Source organism: Papaver somniferum, unplaced genomic scaffold (assembly GCF_003573695.1).
Source record: "Papaver somniferum cultivar HN1 unplaced genomic scaffold, ASM357369v1 unplaced-scaffold_107, whole genome shotgun sequence".
NCBI lineage: Eukaryota > Viridiplantae > Streptophyta > Magnoliopsida > Ranunculales > Papaveraceae > Papaver > Papaver somniferum.
The window spans coordinates 7068305-7090575 of NW_020619603.1; the positions used below are offsets into that span (position 1 = coordinate 7068305).

At 37.8% G+C, this 22271-nt stretch overlaps 2 protein-coding genes, 1 long non-coding RNA gene and 1 pseudogene across 6 annotated transcripts; 2 read left to right on the forward strand and 2 right to left on the reverse strand.

Annotated features, from left to right (window-relative positions):
- Positions 1-11282: 11282 nt before the first annotated feature.
- On the reverse strand, positions 11283-12222 carry LOC113327963 (annotated as a pseudogene).
- Positions 12223-13241: 1019 nt separating this feature from the next.
- LOC113328251 (DNA-directed RNA polymerases II, IV and V subunit 12-like) lies at positions 13242-16949 on the forward strand. 3 transcript variants are annotated; one of them, XM_026575363.1, is made up of 5 exons: positions 13242-13421; positions 14307-14360; positions 15680-15751; positions 15878-15970; positions 16695-16949. In XM_026575363.1, the coding sequence occupies exons 3-5, from the start codon at positions 15709-15711 to the stop codon at positions 16715-16717; spliced, it is 159 nt and encodes a 52-aa protein (XP_026431148.1). In that variant the 5' UTR covers positions 13242-13421; positions 14307-14360; positions 15680-15708; the 3' UTR covers positions 16718-16949. The 3 variants fall into 3 exon arrangements, with proteins under 3 accessions (XP_026431148.1, XP_026431147.1, XP_026431146.1); XM_026575362.1 differs by having other exon boundaries at positions 14307-14351; XM_026575361.1 differs by having other exon boundaries at positions 13258-13374.
- Positions 16950-17541: 592 nt separating this feature from the next.
- On the reverse strand, positions 17542-18300 carry LOC113327964. The gene has a single exon (XM_026575068.1). The coding sequence runs from the start codon at positions 18298-18300 to the stop codon at positions 17542-17544; it is 759 nt and encodes a 252-aa protein (XP_026430853.1).
- Positions 18301-18486: 186 nt separating this feature from the next.
- LOC113327640 lies at positions 18487-21047 on the forward strand. 2 transcript variants are annotated; one of them, XR_003349105.1, is made up of 3 exons: positions 18487-18827; positions 18931-19131; positions 19809-21047. It is a non-coding gene; the product is annotated as an uncharacterized LOC113327640 (long non-coding RNA). The 2 variants fall into 2 exon arrangements; XR_003349104.1 differs by having other exon boundaries at positions 18931-19120.
- The last annotated feature ends 1224 nt before the right edge of the window (positions 21048-22271 follow it).

Genomic DNA, 22271 nt, shown 5'->3' on the forward strand with positions numbered 1-22271 from the left:
ACCTAACTCCATCTTGAGCCGTCAGTTTCGTTGTGTCATGCATCCAACGGTATCTCCACGTCTGTCTCCATCTCGCCGTTAGATCCGTTTCAGAAGTTATCATCCCACGGCTCAGTTTCGCGAAACATCAAAAATTTATATGCCCGCTTCACACTGTAACAACCTACACCTATACCCATCGCCAAACACTCCCCTCCTTCTTTCCATCGAACCCATCTTCTTCCTCCCACTCCCTCTGCAACTACTCCACTGTCACCACCTTCTCCATCATCGCCACTAACTTCCACCAAACGCCATGATGGCTACAACCATCTCCTTTCCCATCATTTCCCTACCACTCTACCCACCTAATTCATCGATTTCCCCTCTTTTCTCTCTGAAACCCTAGATGAGAAAATCAATGAATTAGGTCGAGCTAGAAGATCAATTGAGGCATGGGAATGGACCAGGAGAAGAAGGGAAGAAATGGGTCTACCTTCTTGAGTGATTTGTCACGTCAAAATTAGGTAAAAATCAAACCCTAATTTCACTGATTTGGGGGAAAAATTGTATAAACCCTAATTGAGACTTTGGGTATAAATAGATGGTGAATGGGGATGTTGTACACATGCCTGGGCTAGCCAGAGCTTCATCCAAGAGGACTGGACTATCCAGTGCCTCAACTGTGCTGTTTTGATTTGTTCTATCAATGCTCTGGTTATGTTCAATGTTTCAATTCTAGTTATTTAATGTGTTAAACATGTTCTAGTTTAATTTGCCAGGGTTTAGATGAAACCCTAGCTTAACATTTGTTATTCGTGCTCTTGTCAGTAGCCATGATGTGTTTAAATGCTCATAGTGAAACTCCATCTTAGGGCTTCAACACTATCCTTTCACATTGGATGTCAGGCATCCATTGTAGTTAGAATCACCTAGTGTTGCTAAACTGCAACTCATGCTTAATTTTATATATTGTTCTTTTGATTAATTGTGCTTTAGATAGACAGATAATGCTTAGGAGGAGTACCTTAGTTGTGATAGGATATTTCATATCAAAATGACCCTTGCTATATAGAGGATTGACATCCCTCTTGCTAGTGGTTATAGAAAAACAAAGTTACTGTCAGTGATGAATAATCAGTGTGAGTTAGAGGTGGATTCAAAGACCTTGGTATTTTGTTTACATTTGTTTCCAAATTCTTGCTTCACTGTTTGCTTCTAAATTCTATACTTCTCTTCCTTTGGCTCATTGCTATTGAACTGTCATTCGCCACTGTCACTCTTTGCTTCATTAGTTCACTGCTCAGAGAATTAGCTTAGGAAACTTCAACTCACACCCTAGTCCCTGTGGATTCGACCCATATTTGCACAAGCTAAAACCGACACCGTGCACTTGCGGTATAACCATGTAGGCTTCCCTTATACTCTTATTTAATACATCTTTCAAAGTCTACCAGCTGGGTACCCGATTAAATGCGTATTGAGTTTGAGGATATATGCGACCTAAAAACAGGAAAACATTAGAACATTTCACATTTCATCTTGTGCGGCCTCCCAAACTTTGTCTCCATATATCCCAGTCCGTGAATCATCTCTCTAACACCTCTACTTATAAACTTCTTTCTATCTGATTCAATCTTTCCCTCTCGTACAAAGTAATCAACTGATCTTGAATTATATCTAATTTTTATCACTATATCTATGTGGCTTTTGATATATAGGTATTTTCATGCCTCAAGATATTGATTGGATCTTTGAACACCGCTGTTACACTGATCTTGAATATGGGTATTTGTGTTTACAGTGTATAATTTCAATAGAATGCTAGATTCAGTTCACTTCGATTCTTTCTTGGATAGATCTAGTTTTTGATGGTGTGATGTTTGATTTATTTTGTATTAGAAAGATGTAACTACTCATATTATGGAAACTCCTTCACTTCAAGGAAATTCCCTAGTTTCAGCAAACTCTTTGGATTCTTGAAATTTCACTAAGTTCATGAGAAATAATATAAAATTAGGGAAACCCGTGGGACGGGCCATAGCTGGCCGTCCATGCCCTAGCCGGTCCCACACGTCCCTTTATTTTATTATTATTATTTTTATGTTTCCCTCATCTCATGGAAACTCCTTGATTTCAACAAATTCCTTGATTTTATGATATTTCCCTAAAATCATCAAAAATAGTATAAATTAGGAAAAGTGCCTTCATTATTTTATAATTCTATTCCTTCATCTCATGAAGTTTCACGGATTCAGCAAAAATCCATGATTTCTTCATATTTTCTCAAAATGTTGCTCAAATGCACACCGGAAAATATCAAAACTTTCAGGGACACGGACATTATGGTGACGCGAGCATGTTTCCTTGTCTGACCAAGGCCGGCCCTGAGGCTTGCAAATAGCCGGTCCCGCATATTTTAAGGATTTTTACCTAATTTGCTCAATTGCTCATACTGGGTCCAAACTCTTCTCAAACAACTTAGAGTTTGCTCATAGGACTATCTGCTGGTCCCATGACCACCAAGGGACGGTCTCATGATCCCTTGGTCGGTCCCTCATCTCTCCATAATCAGATCTACTACCTGACGCTCACATGAGCACCATCTGAAAAATGATTAAACCAGCATTTGATCATCCTGTCACTAACGGATCTTCAAAAGATTTTGGTATTTTTATCACTTGAGCATCTAGGCACTACATGGTTGATTCATCATCTCATGTTTCCGATCCCTCCTTCATTTCACGAATGGTTTTCAGTAAATCATCAATTCAGGAATTGATAAAAATTAGGGTTTCGAATCCAGAGCTCTGCAAAAACATAATTCTGATCAGATTCAAACGCTAATAATTTTACGTTGATCCCGTGATCAATACTTTAAGAATTATGCTTGGCTCAGATGCTAGCATCTTGAATTAGCATTTTGCTCAGACAATCAATATTTGCTCAATTAAGAGAATATTGGTTCAACTATCAATATTCGACGATGTCAATAATTTATTAAACGAGCAACATTTTCTCATACGAGCAATGTTTCTTCAAATCATGAATATTGGCTCAACTGTCAATATTCAATAAATAACTCATGTGAGTGACATTTGCCCATGCAAGCAACATTTGCTCATACGAGCAATGTTTGTTCAAATCACGAATATTGGCTCAACTGTCAATATTCAATAACTCATGTGAGCAGCATTTGCTCATACAAGCAGCATTTTATCACATGAGCAATATTCGTTCTAATCATGAATATTGGTTCAACTATCAATATTCGATAATTCATCAGATGTGCAATATTTTCTCAGACCATGAATATTGGTTCAACTATCAATATTTTCTCAGATGAGCAACATTTTCTCAGTCCATGAATATTGGTTCGACTATCAATATTCTATAAGTCAATCAATACTTTCTCAGTCCATGAATACTGATTATTAATGTTCAACAGTTTATCAAACGAGCAACATTTGCTCGTACGAGCAATATTTGCTCACCTTAACAATCAACATAATTATATCTTTGTCTCAACAGACATGTTCAGTTCATGAGTCTCAGAACATTTGCAAATTATATTCAACTCAGCAATACAAGGGACCAATGTCCCATAAAGTCCGAAACTAACTCCACAATCATGAGATGTCAATCGTGTCACATGGGGGGATATTAACTAGGGTTTTGGTCTGGCGGTCTACGGCATGTGTGTTCATACACACGATGAGAATGTGAGCAAGTCGTCCAATCAGTTGGAGGAGTTAACAAAGTAGTGGGTGGAAAGTTAACCAAGTCTCTGCACGATGAGCAACTGGTTTTCAACACGATCTTCCACTTCCCCACTCTTTGGCTTCAGCAACTGTCACACTTCATGGCATCACAATGTTTTCAATTCAGCAATATAAAAAGGTCTCTGAATCCTGATTGAAACAGAAAAATTCTAGAAGAAAAGAATTTCTCGACAAGTTCACACGGACAATCTTTCGTCTAGACGAACTCATCGTCTGAGCAATCACTCTCAACTGAGTAAAATTTAATCATTCAGAACTTTCTTACCCGTAATACACAACACACCTACAATCTCGATCACCATTGATCTCACAAATTTCTCCGCTTCCCTCCTACAGATCAACCCATCATCTCTTGTGACCGAATTGACTCTGGAACGACCATTGTCTTGGTTTAGGCCGGAGTCCTACAGATTGATCTCTCGAACTTAAAGAGCTCCCTTCTTGCAGTGCATCTGTGTGAGGTTGAGCATTTGCTCGGTTCAAGCAGTCTCCTCTGCAAGGTCACCTCCTCAATTTTGTAAAAAACAGCAAATCGTTTTTCCCCCATCTACAGAAGGATATAGTTCCAACTAGGGAGAAAATATCATTTTAAACAAAACATAGATCATCACTGTAGCTTCTGCAATCATTATATGGAAACCAGTGCTCATATTTTTAGAGATTATCCTTATGCTAGGTCAATCTGGTTAGGTGTGAATGTTAATATCTCAAATGTTTTGCAGGATTTTAGTTCTTTCCATAAATGGATGGTAAGTTAGTTCTTAGATCACACTAATGAACAGGGTGCTAGTTTTGATGCTGAAAGTTTAACTTGTAAGCTAATGTGCACTATCCGGTACATTTGGAAATATATATGCAATTTAGTTTTCCGGAATACTAAACCAAATGCTAATAGTACAATATCTAGAATTCAAAATCTGTTTCAGCAGTGTACTCTTTCTTATTCTACTGCTAGGATAAATAAGAGTCATCATGATATTATAAAGACTTGTTTACCACCTGAAACAGATTATGTGAAAATCAACATTGATGCCTCTTTTATGTATGATACTAAAAAGGGAAGTGTTTGACTGATTATTCGGGACTGTGCAGGTACCACATTTGGAGTCAAAGGAGTTAATCTAGATGAGGAAGTTGAGACAGAATTTGGAGCTGAGTACTTTGAGTGCAAATCTTTGTTATCGACAGTTGATTGGATGGAACATCTAGGTTACAAGAAGGTGATTTTCGAAATGGATTGTGATAATGTGGTGATCTCTCTGTAAAGTGGGGAAACACAAATTCATTGGCATAAACAACATTTGCTTTCAGCAATTAAAAATAAGTTTTCTAGACTCAATTTCTTGTTTTGTAAGTCAATTCATAAACTAGGTAATAGTGTGGCTCATGCTATAGCAGGAAAAGTAAGGCTTGAAGCTAACAATTTTCTTTATATGGATAATTATCCTCCTGATATTATGAAAATGTCAGAGAATGATTATGTAAGACTTTAATTCAAGCAATAAATAAATTCTAAGTATCGAAAAAAAAATCTAATCAAAATAACTCCTAATAATGCTCAACAACTAGCTAAACTATTGCTTATATCTGACCACTACTCCCTCTAGTAGAGTACTACTCAATGTAACGTTAACAAACTCCCAAAATAATAGGATAAGTATGCACTAACTTGTGACACCTTTGTCCGGTTTTTTATAGAGGATTTCAACCTTCTCCTAGTGGAGATTAAAATTATAAATTCTCAAATTATTCCTAAGGAGTCAGTTTTTAAATGTAGTAGGTTGATATGCAAAGACTGGAAAAATAACATTGTGCATTATTGTCTTCTAGGTTACGGCAGGTTTGTGTTTAGGTGGAGTGGTTTTTTAACTTTTGCAGTACCCTGTCACAAAAAAATTAGGGTATTTCGTTATGTGAAACCCACGAGATTGTCTTACTCCATGGAATGCTTTTGCACTGATTTGTTAAGGAAAGCCTAGTTGAGTTGGAACGGAAGGTCAAAGGAATTAACTGAAGCATGCTCAAGCATTCCTTACAAAAAAAAACTTTTGTTTTAAAAATAAACTTCCCAGCTGCTCAGGTTCTGCTGGAATTACTTCGACCATAGACATATATATTTTATAGCTGTGTACTTACAAATGTTGTAAGAAACCAAATTTTCATTCCTATGTAATTTGCTTAGTTGGATATGATACTGAGAGATTATAGTTGATAAAGAAGTTATTTTCTGAAGATCAACAAATGTCCTAAACAACATGTAGAATCGTTTTTGGAACATACAGCTGAAGTGATAGAACAACAAATGAAATGAAGATTAACCGTCTAAACGAATGATTTCCTCATTGCTTCCGAACAGAACTTTGATGCATCTCCAGCAAAACTTCTACAGGTATCAACAACCATTTGTGCAAAAATATTTTACCTTGCCGAATCTATAATGTGTTATGTGGGGTTTAGGCTTATATGAAAACGCATGTAAGCCTAAACAGTAATCTTTTCTCCTTATTGAACTCAAATTCTACTTTTGTATCACTGAACGACTCTCCAAGTGAGGGGGTCAAAAAAAAAAAAAAAAGTTCACCCCACAACTAAAAGGACAGACAAATATTTATATCTATATCGGAATATTTTTTTTCTTCTTCTTAAGTGTTTGTTATATAGGAGACATATGCAAATACGAAACTTAGATACAACTTTAATTCACTTGGGATTTCGATACGCGTGCAAGAATTCACTTGGGCTTTTAACAGGGTGTGCAAAACCCTGTTTGGGCGGGCAAGGGTGTGCAATTACATTGGCTCCGCATGCTCCAAGTTTGGTGGCCATGGTACTTACTGGGCCAGTTGGGCGCAAAAGGGGAGCTAGATATGAATAAGTAGAGGAACTCCTACTCTTCGGTATCTTAGTATTCCACGTATAAGTTTTATTTTACCAGACCCAACATACATTCCACATACAACACCGTCCTACATAGCTAACTCCTTATGATCCTAATATATGAAGTGTGTAACCACTCCATAATAGACCATATTTTCCGTATATTGACCATTGATTGGGTCACAGTATTTTGGGAAACCTTGTAAAACAATATATATCCTAGTTTATGGAATAATACAATTATGGGAAAAATATCTTCCAATATGGTATCAGCCAAAAATTGATCCATCATCTTCTTCCTCTTCTTCTTCTTCCCTAACAACTTTAATGGCGGGTGATAAAAAAACCCTACACCCGGCCTTTACGGTCACCAACATCAAAAACCTCGTACATATATTTCTAGATATCAAACAAGATGAGTACTCTTCATGGGTTTCTTGTTCAAACTCCACCTTCAAGCACACAAAATAATGTTTCTTATAGATGCATCAGCCCCGCCGTCGGATCTAGACGCTTCCACCGTTCTTCAACTGGATGCTCTCTGCCGCCAATGGATGTTCTCCACCATGGCCAAAGATTTGATGCTCACTGTTCTCAAATCCGGAAACACCGCGAAAGAGATTTGGGATCATCTTCAACGTCTTTTCCAAGACAACAAAGGTAGTCGTGCCGCAACACTTGAGAGTAAGTTTGTAAACCTCAAATTTATTGATTGCAATGATGTTGATGATTACTGTGATAAGTTAAAGGCACTTGCAAATCGATTAAGTGACCTTGATTTTCCCATGAACGATAAACGATGGGTAATACAACTTGTCAATGGACTTCCAGAGGAGTATAATACCGTTGCTTCGTTTATTCAACAATCCATGCCATCGTTTGACGCCGCTCGGTCTCAACTACGCACTGAGGAGATTCCACGTGAACAACAATCCAATTCCGGATTACATACCTCCCTTGCCGCTGCGAACATCTACTCTCCTTCATTTGTTGCCGCTGAAGTTCGTCATCAAGGATTTTCTGCGTCTCCTGTACACCGGCAGCATCTCTCGTTCACGCCTGATGTCCAGCCCACTTCCAATCTGGGCCGACAAGCACCACTCCTCCCAACCCCAGCAGGCCCAAGATACCCTTCCACAGCTGCTGCTACCTGGTCTCCACACTGGGCCTCTACACCGAGCCCATTTCCTGCTGCACAGAACCCATTTCCTGCTGCACACCATTCGGTCCCCTACTGGGCTACGCACCACACAGCTGCTGGACAGAGCCCACATCAGCCGGTCCCATACTGGGCTTCACAACATGGCGTTGCTGGAAGGGGCGGGGTAGACAGAACCGTGGGCGTGGCCGTGGTCGTCATCGCAACACCTTGCCAGCCCGTTCACCGCAAGCCTTCCTCACTCCAACAACCGAATACCTACAGCCAACGGACATTGCCGAGGCCTATAGTTCCATGAGTCTACACACACCGGATGATGCTTTCTACATGGACACGGGTGCAACATCACATATAACGTCCGATCCAGGTACTTTAAAAAAGGTCTCTCATTCTAGTAGTATTCGTTCTATCGTGGTAGGAAACGGTAATAGTATTCTAGTCTCTGCTAGTGGCTCTAAACTTCTAAATCTTCCATCTCATCCCCTTGTCCTCAAAGATACTCTTGTTGTCCCTTCCATCATCAAAAAATTAGTCTCTGTTCGTAAGTTTACAAATGATAATCATGTGTCTATTGAGTTTGATCCTTATGGTTTTTCTGTGAAGGATTTGAGTTCGAAGAAGACTATCCTACGATGTGATAGTGCTGGGGAGCTCTATCCTATAACCACTTCTGCCGTGTCTACCTCATCTTCGTCATCTCAACACCATATTTCTCTTGCCGTCTGTTCACCTGAAATTTGGCATCGTCGCCTTGGTCATCCTGGCAAATCTGTTTTAGATGCTCTAAGATCTCACTCTTTTATTCAATGTAAAAAAGATCATTCTCCTGATCTATGTCATTCTTGTCAAGTTAGCAAACATGTTCGTCTTCCTTTTTATGACTCTCAGTCTAATAGTGTTGCTCCTTTTGATATTATTCATAGTGATTTATGGACGTCACCGTTGAACATAGATACGGGATTTCGTTATTATCTTCTTTTCTTTGATGATTTCACAAATTATTTATGGGTGTTTCCTTTAAAACTAAAATCCCAGGTTTACATCAAATTTCTGGAATTTCGATCTTTTGTTCAAACACAATTTGAATGTCCCATTAAATATTTCCAATGCGACATGGGCCGCGAATTTGACAATTCCTCTTTTCATAACTTTGCCAATCAAAATGGCTTGGTTTTCCGTTTATCTTGTCCTCACACCTCTTCTCAAAATGGTAAGGCCGAACGCATGATTCGCCGTATCAATGACATTACTCATACTCTAATGTATCATGCTTTCGTTCCCCCAAAATATTAGGCTCATTCACTTCTTATGGCAGTCTATCTTCACAACATTCTCCCAACTAAAATTCTCCAATTCCGCTCACCCGCATCAATTCTCTACAAACGTCAACCTACATATCATCATCTTCGCACTTTTGGTTGTCTTTGCTACCCCAATCTATCTTCCACAACACTGCACAAACTCGCTCCTCGCTCCACCAGATGTATATTCCTTGGTTTTCCACCTAATCATCGTGGTTATCGTTGTCTTGACGTTGCCACAAAGAAATTTATTATCTCCATACATGTCACCTTTGATGAAAATGTCTTCCCCTTTTCCGAATCATCTTCTCCAGATCTGTCCACCTCTTCCGACCACCTACAGTCCACCATTCATCCTCTTTTGCGCTCACTGACGCAAATTTCCGCCTACCCCTCGAATGTTGGTCCACCAGGAAACACACCTCCTATGCTGTACACACATCCTCATCGGCGTGTCGGCTCATCTTCGGGTGCTTCAGCGCCCACTCCGTCTTCCCCAACATCGTCTCATGTATCCATTCAGTCTTCGCCAGTGTCAGCTGCTGCCACTCCTCCAGCTGATCCCCCGTCAATACGACCAGCCACTCGTGGCATTTTCCGTCCCATCCAGCGTCTCAACCTCAATGTCCAGCATACCTCTTCCGTTTCTTCCCTTCCACGCTCTCACATCCATGCCCTTAGCGATCCAAACTGGAATCCTGCCATGAAAGATGAATACACTTCTATGATTGACACACATACCTGGGATCTCGTCCCTCGTCCTCGTAACGCTCCTATTATTCAATCGATGTGGTTATTTCGTCACAAATTTAATTCGGATGGCACTCTACAGCGTTACAAGGCCCGACTAGTGGCAAGTGGAAAATCTCAACAGGTTGGAGTTGATTGTTTTGAGACATTTAGTCCGGTTGTTAAGCCTGCGACTATACGTACTGTACTCAGTATAGCCAGTTCACGGTCTTGGCGTATTCATCAGTTGGACGTCAAGAATGCCTTTCTTCACGGTGACTTGGCGAAACCGTCTATATGCATCAACCACCAGGTTTTGTTGATTCTGCTCATCCTGATTATGTTTGTCGCCTTCGACGGTCCCTTTATGGCCTCAAGCAGACTCCTCGAGCATGGTTTCAGCGTTTTGCATGTTTTATTATTGGTTGTGGTTTTCGTGGCAGTGTTTGTGATCCATCTTTGTTTGTTTATAACTCTGGTTCGGAGACTGCATACTTATTACTGTACGTGGATGATATTGTGCTCACTGCTTCTACGGATGCTCTTATGGATCGTTCCATTGTTTTGATGAAACGAGAATTTGCTATGACTGACCTCGGTCCGCTACACCAATTCCTGGGTATTATTGTGACACGCTCTACTTCGGGATTATTTTTGTCTCAGTCTTCTTATGCACAGGATATCATTGCTCGTGCCTCTATGAAAAACTGTAATCCAGCAGCTACTCCAGTCGACACACAATCCAAGCTGAGCGCGGCATCTGGTCCCGCAATCAAGGATCCAATGTTATATAGACATCTGGCTAGTGCTCTTCAATACCTGACTTTCACTCGTCCGGATTTCTCCTATGCAGTTCAGCAGGTTTGTTTATTTATGCATGATCCTAGAGAGCCTCATATGCAGCCCCTAAAACGCATTCTCAGGTATCTTCAGGGTACTATTGATCACGGACTATTCCTCTCGGTTTCAACTGTTAGTGGTCTGACTGCATATTCTGATGCAGACTGGGCGGGTTGCCCGGATTCTCGACGATCAACATCTGGATACTGCATTTTTCTTGGCAATAACCTGATCTCTTGGTCCTCTAAACAACAAGCCACTGTGTCTCGTTCTAGTGCAGAGGCGGAATACAGGGGGGTCGCCAATGTTGTTGCTAAGACCACTTGGCTACACAACTTACTTCTAGAGCTCCACATTCCTCTACGGCGTGCAACTATTGTTTACTGTGATAACGTCAGTGCGGTGTACATGTCTGGGGATCCTGTTCAGCACCAACGCACCAAACATGTGGAGATTGATATTCATTTTGTCCGAGAACGTGTACGTATTGGCGATATTCACGTTTTGCACATTCCATCCGACATCCAATATGCAGATATCTTCACCAACGGTCTACCGCGAGTTTTATTTATTCGTTTCGTTCTAGTCTAAACGTTTGCTCCTCTCCCATTTCGACTAAGGGGGTGTAATAGACCATATTTTCCGTATATTGACCATTGATTGGGTCACAGTATTTTGGGAAACCTTGTAAAACAATTTATATCCTAGTTTATGGAATAATACGATTATGGGGAAAATATCTTCCAATACTCCACTCATTGTCAATTGATTTTGAGTTGGAATCCCACACGTTTCTAACAAATCTCTAACGAACATAAATGTTGGAGCTTTAACGATTTTCATATCTCTCAAGAATTGCATACAGTTATCATTTTCATCTCCATCCACTCTTGCGAAAACTACAGTATCCCCCATTAGTCGTGATAACATTAAGACGGTTGGATATACCTTAACACATGGTCCACAATGTTCAAACCGTAAATCGAGAACAATTAATTTATTATCCATTCTAATTGAATTACACCTGAATGATTGTCTCCGTAGTATAGTATGTCTCGCATGAGTTCATCCCGACAAATTATACCTTCTTCATGAATTTTCTCCATACTATTGTAAAAATTAAAGTGAACTTTTTCAATTTTTTCTCTTTTACAAAGCGCTTTTGTTTTCTTGGATTCATCACCCATTAGTACGAAAACTCAGCATTATTACATTTTCTACTTAAATCTACCATGAAAGGATATATTTGACGATTATGTTTACTATGACTTGCGGCCACTACAAGCTTGTGTCCCGCTGTTTGAAGTGCTTTGTCGAATTCTTTACTACTATGAACTTGTTGAACTCTCTAGTAACAATTTTTTCCATTCTTGGTTGTAGATATTATCGCTTTTGTATCAAATTTCTTGTGAGTTATCTGGAGTTTTGTAGTTCATAATGGTTTGGATAGTGTATGTAGGAAAAGAAATGGAGTTTTGGAGGAATATGTGTGTACTTTTACTGTAGAAGAATGTGGTCTTAATAAGAAGTTTTTGGATGTAGAAATGGCAGCCATGATACTTGAGAGTTAGAGTTTTGGAAATTGTGTTGAAGAGAATGGACTGATTTATGCAGCTTCAAATATTCGGAGAGGGATAGAAACCTAGAAATATATAGCCACGAGAGAGATGAAAACTATGCTAAGACCGATAGATTTATAAAAGATATAAAAAATCATGCGTAAAGTATTATCTAAGGAAAAAAGAACTATGATAATAAATCAACTAATAACAATACTTGGTGTTCTTATATAGGCTTCAACAATTTCATATAGCACTATAAGAAACCGACCTAAGAATTTAGAAAAAGAAATCATGCGGTAAGAAACTTTTGTAGCAAAAATGTTTCCACAACAAACCTCGAGATTCGTATTGAAAGACATAATCTTAACCGCTAGGTGAATTAAGATTTATACCTTATAAATGAATTCTGATGATAAAATATGAACCGTTGGATGATTCAGTCGTATTTTTTTGTGATGCGTTCCTGACGTCTGAGAATTTTCTAGCTGCTTGATGAATCAGTTTTCCTAAAGATTTGGCTCTTCAAGAATATCCTACATTTAGAAACCAACTAAAATTTGAGGTTTTGGCCGGACCTGCCCACAGGACAATCCCGATGGTGCAGATATATCTTCTATCATTCCAGAGTCTCTCTGCTGTTCTTCCTTATTGGTATGTCATGCATGTAAAGCAATGTGGATTGGTGGCCAAATCATATCCCATGGAGTATTATTGCCAGCTGCCTCATTAATCCCCCACCTCTGGGTGATGTTAATTTACTTTTGAAAACACCACAATTCCTTTGCCAACACATGTTAGTGTACTGTATTGTTTGGTGTTAGAGGCAGATACTTCAAATGGAAACTTGTACTTAATTGGAATATATAAGATTACATACTTTTCGGTTCGGATTTTTGGTTCAAACCGGATCCAGTATTTGGAAGAGTTACTAAACCCATCAGGGGTAGCTAGGTAATTTCAGGTTAAAAAATAAAGACAACATGAATCGTGAGAAATCTTTAACACCTGCTCCTCCTCCTTTATAGGCTCTCGTTTTCTCGTCTTCTGCTTCTCTGGTAATCAGAGAATCCAGATAACTTGACTGAGATCTTGAACGTGATTTGATTACTTGGAGTTGTTGATTATTGTCTGGTTTTATAAACGAGGTTAAGAAATTACCCCTTTCTGTTCTTCAATTTGGAATCGATTGGTGGTGAGCGGTTTTTACCCAAATGATCGAATATGGTTCTTACCAACTTGAGTATTGGTGTTACTACACTTGATACATGTTGTGATTCAGTACCTAGTCTTTTTAATTTTATCAGTGATGTGAAGTTGATGTAAAAAACACGGAAGTTAGGGTTTATCACAGCTTGGGGTTTTTATAAAATTAGATGATTAAACTTCAAATTTGGATTATATTAGAGCTTGAGTTTTCTGTAATTTCAACCTTGGGTTTTCTTGATTAACTAATCTGATTTGGGAAAATTGTTGAGTGAGGTTTATACATGTAAATTTTGGAGATTTCCCCAAATAAATTCATGTATAATACTTGAATGAGTTTGAAGTACATCCATAGAATTTGTGGTTATAAGTCATAATAACTATATTTGTTTAGAATTAGATTCCTGACTTGTAAAATGTTGTTTTGGATGATATCTCAAGAATCATGTTTGATTATGTTCTACTGCAATAGTTGACCCTGTTGGATCTAGTTAGTTGGTCAATCGTTGCGCCTCAACATGAAAGATATGATGGCCATCTCTTGGTTGGGAAGTGCTTTTTATTTAATTCCTTTAGTTTATCAGGATTGGAAATATTTGGCTTACTGGTGTCTTCCTTTGAAGGTTGTGGTTGAACTTAAGCCGTTATGTAAACTTCATTCTTACCGTAATTTGATTAAGCTATGGTCGTATCAATGATACAACATGCTATGTTTTATTCTTTTTAGGGCTGTTGTTGGCGGTAAAGGTAGAGGAGTTATAGATTCAAATGGATTTTTCAATTTGCAAATTTGTGTTTAGTTTTTGATTTCTAACTTTGTTTTTGTGTGAATCTTTTTATGTGTGTTCCATCTTTGGGATTTTCGCTTCAAAAGAGTTAAAGCCAGAAGCCCAGAAGTACTTTTCATTTCCATCAGAGAGTAAGTGAGGTACTTTTGCTCACTCTTACTTCTTATACCATGTTTTGTGGTGCTCTATTTTCAATCTTCTATTACTATTAGAATCTTCGGAAATGAGTATGTTTGTGTGTTTTTAAGTCTTATGGTTCTAGGTTGATAGATATATGATTTTGAGTATTGGGTTTTGTTTATTTGGGGTCTCTTACTATTGGAATCCTGTGAAATGAGTATGATCTTTGTGTGTGTTTGATTCTTATGCTTCTAGATTAATAGATCTGAAGTTTTGAGCCGGTGGTTATCACTTGTGAGTTATTTGGAGTATTAGTTAAAACTATGTCAGTGGGTTATCACTTGTGAATTGTTGTGAGTAAATTGAATTCTGTAAGATCTATCTCTAGAATCTCCATATTTAGCTTTGTCGAAAAATGCTAGGGAAAAATGAAATGTATGTTATGCTGCTTTTACTTTTGGCTGTAGTCTGTTATAGCTCAAATGTTGGTTTGCTGTTATGAGTATGTCATGCTGGATCTAGGACTTGTCCAGTGTGTCAGGTTTGTTGCTCTCTAATCCATATCAGTCATGTTAAGTTCACTTTCATGTTTACGCCTCTTTGGCTGTTTTGCATTATATCTGTAGCTCTTAAGTAGATGTGTCTGTGTTGTATATACATGAACTAATGGATGTTCAGTTCCTGCAAATTGTATTACATGATATGTGACATGTGTATTGCTTGCTTGGTTGTCGCTGTATTGTGAATATAATTGAGATATAAAATCTGGGTTTCGTAAAAATGTTGAAAAGCCTTAGGTTGTCTAGAATACATGAATGATTGATCTGTGTAGGACTGCAATTTGATACTTAGTGGAGCAAAGAATTGTTATTTGTGTTCTATATGTTGAGTCTGTTTAACTGCTATTACATCGTTAGTTCTGAGCATTATACGTGTCAGAATTCAGTTATCTGAAATGGGTGCTTGATCGCTTGCTTGCTTTAGAAGAAGAGTATTGAAAGTGGGAGGTTTTGTTATCTAAGCCACCAACATATTTGATGCCAATTTCCAGTAGTGATACAATTAGGTAAACAATTTGAACCACCTGTCAGCTGTCACCTGTAGTTCCAGCGGGTGTCAATACTCAATAGTAATATTCGTCGTTTATATTTTTTATGATTGACCACTATTTCTTGGAGACGAAGCCCCTTTTAAAACCCTAGCAAAATCCCGTGTTTACAAACATTCTCTTCTCTTCTATCTTAAAATCCTCTCATTATAGAACAGAAAATTTGAACTTTTGATCTTTTAAATTTGTTTCTCCTTTAAGACCCTAATTTGAAATCTTCTTTTTGTTCAGAAACCCTTAATCCTCCGACTTTGTCATCCATGGATTCTCAACCTGCTGAACCAGTCAGTTACATCTGTGGAGGTAATGTTTACAATCTACTATCGCTTTGATTTTAAATTGTTAGTGAAATCAACTTTAATTTTTTTCCTACTGAAAGGGACTCTCTTCGTGAATTTTGTTTCTTAAATACCTTGTTTTTGTTGTTAGATTGTGGGATGGAGAACACACTGAAGCCGGGAGACGTGATTCAGTGTAGGGAATGTGGATATCGCATCCTTTACAAGAAGCGAACCAAACGAAGTAAGTAGCTTCTACTGAACTTTAGACTCTGAATTAGCTTTTCATCTTTGCAAAGTTAGTTATGTTATTTCGCAAAACTGGGTGTTCGACTTTGGAATGCTTCCGATATGTCTTTAGTCTGTAAGATTTATCAATGAATTTTCATATTTGTCTGTGATTGGTGTCTTACAGCATTTTATATTAGGTTAAGAAAACTCTCATGTCGATGAACTTATACCACTGAGCAGAAGTCTTAGCATTGGGGTTTGATTTTGAAGTAGTTGTAGTAACTAAAGCTTAAGAAAATGGAACTTTTGTAAGTGCTGCTGAGCAACACATTGTCTCATAGTGTGCGAATTTCCCATGTCAACACTTCTCATTTGTGGCTGTTTCTTAGGCACGATTATACTTTTTGTGTGGTGGCTGTTGACTGCCCTCAGCACATAGTTAGGCGTTGACATATGAACTATAGAAAAGATACCTGGCCCTCACATATGTTATGGTATTTCTGCTAACAAAGGGGTCTCTACATGTAATTTTGATTGGTGTTTGACCCCCTTTGAGATCGTGATATTATTATGAACATTATGTATGCATTAATTTTCTTAAAAAAGCTATGTTGAATTATGATTTCTCCGTAGAAACCTTCCTATATTTTCTGAAAATGTATGTTCATCCAACAGGGAATGTACTTTGATAGTTTAGTTTTGGATCAAATCTAAGCTGATGGTTTTGTCTGTTGCAGTTGTGCAGTACGAAGCTCGCTAAATACGAAGGGCAACAAATTACTCACGGATATTAAAGGCTATCTAATGGTGTTAGATATTAAACTGAAATTGTAGTCTAATGCGTTGTTTGGAGAAATGCGCTGTTTGATATTGTTCGTCAAGTAATTCTCTGTAGTACTCTCCTTTGATATTGTTCGTTAAGTAATTCTCTTTAGTAGTCTCCTGCTGCACTTTACTTATAATATGATGCTTATTCTATTTTGAACGTAACAGCTAGGTTTATCAGTACCACTGTGCCACTTGTTTCAGTGATTCTATAAATCATAGATCTCGTTTGGATAGAGCTGGATTTGAACCTAGACCTTAATGGTAGAATCATAGAACTGTATGTTCCCATCAGGCTAAAAATATAGCACAAGTTTATTTTGGGGTTGAGCTTAGTTGGTTTCAAGTTCCCATTGTTTGGCCACCCTCTTTATCAGTTGGATACCCACTTTTTTTTGGTATTATTCAGTGATGTATAAATCGAAGGTAACAAACAGTTGGCTCCTAGTCTAACCACCGACTTCTGTTTTCCGTTCAGTTGTAAGCAGCACCGATCTGCAGATGCAATTGCAATTTTGGTTCCTTATCAAAGTGTAGATCATTAGATGTGATTGGATTAAAAGATTACATGAAAAATCGGATGCGATTAAAAAAAATTTAATGGTAATTTCTCAGAGGTTGATAGCCACTTTTAGCAACCTTGTGATTTTTTTTTTTTTTGCTGAATCACATTTTCTGTTGAATGAAAAACAAAGTCACGAGACAAAACAGGACTGACTCAAGACAATTACAAAAGATCAAAAGCCAAAAATTACAGACTCAAGAAACGTAAAGATACCAGAATGTTAAATTTTGGAAAAAAAAAAGCATGATTTGGCTCTCATATGCGAGCCCAGATCTGCTTACAATCATTCTGTAACTACCCTCATGAACTTGCCGAATGATCCTTCTTTTAAACTTATTTAGATTAGGTTTAATTTCACTAAAACGCCTGGCATTTCTCTGAAACCACAGCTCTTTCATAGTAGCACAAGCAGCTGTCATCCACAACTGATTTATTATTTTACCTTTGTGTTTTGCCACCTGACAAACATCTGCAAAAGAGTTAGGCTTTGGAAATCTAAAAACTCTAGTCAACCAATTCCAAACTGCAATACTGAACTCACATTCCCAGAGAGTATGATTAATATTATCTTGATCTGCACAACAAATACAGCAGATTGAAGCCATTTCAAATCCCCTCTTCACCATGATAGCATCATCTACATAGACTTCTTGTTGTAACTTCCATACATTGCTGACTATACTAGGATGAAGAAAATGTTTCCAAATGTATTTTGTCCATGCCAAAACTGGTTCTTGAGATCTTATTCTTTCAACTGCAGAATGAGTTGAGAATTTACCATTTTTATCAGCATTCCATAATCTTATATCAATACCACCATGAACAGCAGGCAGTTGATAATTAGAGATAGGTTGTTGCAGCTCAACTGGAATGTGCCACTGACCTTCAGATAAAAGTGAATTCACTTTCAAACCTTGTGATTCATTCCGGTGTTCACTGTCACTATGCTTCATTTTGGTTTGCCATGCCCCATGTATGTCAAGCTATTCCGGCCAAGTGAGCTTTTAGGGTGTACTCTGATCAGAAAAGAGAGTTCCTTTAGAAATTACACAGTCCTGTCAGAAGGGCACTTTTGGTAATTACAAGGATAAGATCTAAATCGTCCACTTAAAATCTGAAATCCAAATCCAATAGAGAGAAGAAATTATAAAACCCTAATCAGTCCCAGTCCGCCTTTGCTTCGATTTTCAGATTTCCATAGTTTCAGATCTTATCTCAAGTTTTGCAGATCGATCCATGAAATCAATTTCCCCACAAGTTTCAATTCCTATTTCTCATTTTGATCTTCCCCGAAATCAAAACCCCGATCACTAAGTAAGAAGACATTAAGGTATCGATGGATACTTTAAGAAGGAGTATTGATTTTGTTGTATGTGATTCTGGTGGAGGGATCGGAACACACAAACAACCACAACATGATCATATTTCCTCGATCAAAACAGAACCTTATCAATTCACGAGGACTTGGATAAGGAACAAGGTATTTTTCTGCTACATGAACTCCTCAAGGAAGTTATGCTTGATTGATTTTATTAATCAATTAAGTAATTGGGACTAATATGTGGTTTTATTGATTTTCACAGGATATACCAGCTTATTCCCCTTATTTTGACAAAGTGTTGTTTGATATGAACGGGAAAGGTTTAATAAGGATGCTGGAGGTGTGTCTCTGGTTTCTCGGTTGAAGGTGAAATATCACATTTACCTGTCAAAGACCAGGACGGCATGTACCAATTTGATACTCGTGCTGATCTAGCCGCTCTGGCCTCTAAGGTTATTTTGCTGTATGTTATACTAAAAATCACAGAATGATTTACTCCTTCAGTCTTGTCTGACAGACTCAGGCTACTATCCTTATTTTTGTGAATTTTACCCTAGACGTTTCAGAGTTGGAGAATGATATAATGTATCCATAAATTTAACTTGTCTTACAGTAGATAAATTCCGAATCCATGGTTTTGTTGTTTATCTTAGTTAGATATATATGCTGTTGATATTGCTAATGGTGTAGTAGTACATCTTAAAAGAAACCCATCCTGCTTGATAAATTTATGTATATAACTTTGAGAAGGGTCAGATGATGGGTATATTTCTTCTGTTCTAGAACTTTTCTAATTTGGAATTTCGAAACTCATCTTCAAACTGCAATGGGGGCTTTTGTGATACCTAATCCGTGATTCAGTTCTTTTTGTTTCCTCATATGTGGGTTTTCTTATGTTTTTTTGTTTCATGATTGTTCGGCCAGTGCTAAGTTTCTAACTAGATCTGTGTGGATAATTTACACAGTATATTAGTTCTGATTCAGACTGCAATGGGGTTCTGATAGTGCGAAGTGTCTAGTTATACTTGTGTCGATAATTTCAGTTGATTTTGCAACTGTGTTTTCATCTGAATTTGCCAGCAGTCATGTTAGACACTTTTATCTCTCTCCAATTTTACTGATTTTGTAAGTGTTGGTTAGGTATCGCTTGCAAGAGGAGAAAACTCAGCGCGTGGTCTTTGTCGCTGGATATGCTCGTGGAGAATCTGACTACTAACGTCGAAGACACTCCTGTTCTGAAAGTTGTTCATACTTTTCGAGATGATTCAGTACCTTCCCTGGCTGCTCACAATGATATGGTCCAATTCTTAAATGCAGCAAAAACACACCGCAAGGATTTAATCGCTAAAGGAAGTACGACTCGGCTCATTTTATTTGTTTAGTTAGCTGGCAGCCGTTCCGCTTATCTGTTGCATTAGTCCTTCGCATATGAAGACAAAAGCTTCATCGCCTAATATTAATGTCATGTATGCCATGGTCATCTCTGCCTGGGTATAATTATTCAAGGTAACAACATTTTACCGTTTCACTGCTTGTTAACTATTAGATACACATGATTTAGGTTTTACTTTTTTGTTATATACCTAATTGACGTGCTCGTGAAGAAGTGATCGAGGACTATGCGTTGATGGATTTATCGTCTGCATCTCAATTTACCAGTACGAAGGTCTCTCCATTGATGATGAACGTTCTCATCCATGATTTTCTTTATTGTTCTTTGGAGCCACATTTTGAGAGTCTCGGTTATAAATGAAGAACATAGATGCGACGTGATAAATCCTTGCTTTAAATTAGGAGGAGCTGACAAGTATCAACTTGTTGGAATCTAGAGATAGACCCATCAGACCCTGAATGCGTGAAATGCTTTTGTAGATTGATGTATAAGGAGGTTTATGATGAGACCCCTACTTTCTTATGAACCAAAACAATATGATTTTGTTGTGGTCAAACTACTACAGATGACTGTAAGGTGTTGGAGCAGGAAAGAAGTGTCTATTCTATCTGTTCTCTTAATCTGCATACAAGAGTGTGTTTTTTTTTGTTTGTTTTGTAATTTTAGTTCTGGGTTATCATGTAGTAACCTGAAAGAGGTCTTCATGTTTAAAATGGATTTCTGATGGTTATTTTAAGTTTAGTTAGTTCAGAATATTTTGTATGTAGACTGTGCAAAAATTGTTTGTAATTGTGTTTACACATTGTGAACATCTTCGTGTATCATTGCATCCATAAGAAATGTCCGTCTTCTAAACCAGGTGGTCCATACTAGATAAAAATAATGCAATTTGATGTGTCGAAGCACTGTTTATTGATTGAATGGTTTTTTTGTATTACCTTGTTTATATTTCGAAATTAATCAGGCACTAAAACTTTCTTCTTTTTCATAGAGACCAAAATGTTAGAATAATCTCAAAGTTGGGAATGATATTATGGAAAGTTACTGTAAGATGGAGATGAAAGTGTAATTTTCATGAACTCGATGTTTTCGATATGCAGGATTGTCATCCAGAGGCAGTTCACATTTAAGCTTCGAAGGCTCTATCAGTCAGCGGTCGCAATGAGAGGACAGGAAAATAAATTTCAGTCCAGTATTTGAAGAACAAATCTGCACCAGGCACTGATGGACCTGGCTCTGCATTTCCGAGGCGTGCTCCATATCTAATACTGCAACAACTTTCGGTCTTGAATTTGTGCATGCATTCTTGGATTCGTATTGATAAACTACTCCCTGTTCCCCCTTTCCATTATTTTTACCGACAAGAAGATAATTTGACTAGGTGCTAATGTTCTATACTTTTTACTAAACGTAGCATATCAAATTGGTTGTAATCAAGCAATGAACTAACATCCCACTAAGAATCTGTTTGAATACTCGTGATTGTTACTTTAACCGCAAGGATTGTCCACTAATTAATGATTGTCCCACAAAGAGAATCTAAATTGTATTGGTTAATTAAATAATTTTGTTGCTGGATTTTTAGTGATGCATATAGCTAATTTTATTATGTATGTGGCTTGACACAAAACATAAAACTCTCTTAGAATTGAACGATTAAAGGGACCATTTTTTTTACATCAACCCTAGATCAAGATAACGAAGTGCCGTTACAGCATGGTCTATTAGAAAAAGAAATTTCATGCGTATATCATGTTCGAGAAAGAAAAAGGATAATAAGAATAGGTTCCACAAAAAATTATAATTCAATAATCTGACAGAACCCATCAAAAATATCAGAAAAAATTATAAAGGAAGGCCAATAAAGAGTAGAATGCTCTTAGGACAATAACTTAACAATGTTGTTTGGGATTTACATCCATACTTATTCCTATTTCCCTATTTCATATTAACATTTATCCTTTTTGCTCCACATAGAATTGAAAATGATGGACGGGGCCAGTATCATCCTGTAGGGACGAAGAATTGACTAACACCACATGTTTGGAATGTCATGTAGGTGTCTTCATCGGCATAACACATCTGATTCACGGAATACGAATTATAAGCACCATTTAGTTAACGTTAACCCGCATTGTACCTTGCGATAGACCAAAACCTGGAATTTGTGTCAAGCAAATGAATATGTGTGTCCCCACTTCCCAAAATTT

Bases quoted from the DNA above. Each gene is read 5' to 3' on its own strand.
- LOC113328251 (XM_026575363.1), top strand. From the start codon at position 15,709: ATGGATTCTCAACCTGCTGAACCAGTCAGTTACATCTGTGGAG. The intron at 15,752-15,877 runs GTAATGTTTACA...TTTTGTTGTTAG, and splicing joins AGTCAGTTACATCTGTGGAG to ATTGTGGGATGGAGAACACA. The intron at 15,971-16,694 runs GTAAGTAGCTTC...TGTCTGTTGCAG, and splicing joins CAAGAAGCGAACCAAACGAA to TTGTGCAGTACGAAGCTCGC.
- LOC113327964 (XM_026575068.1), bottom strand. From the start codon at position 18,300: ATGAAGCATAGTGACAGTGAACACCGGAATGAATCACAAGGTTTGAAA.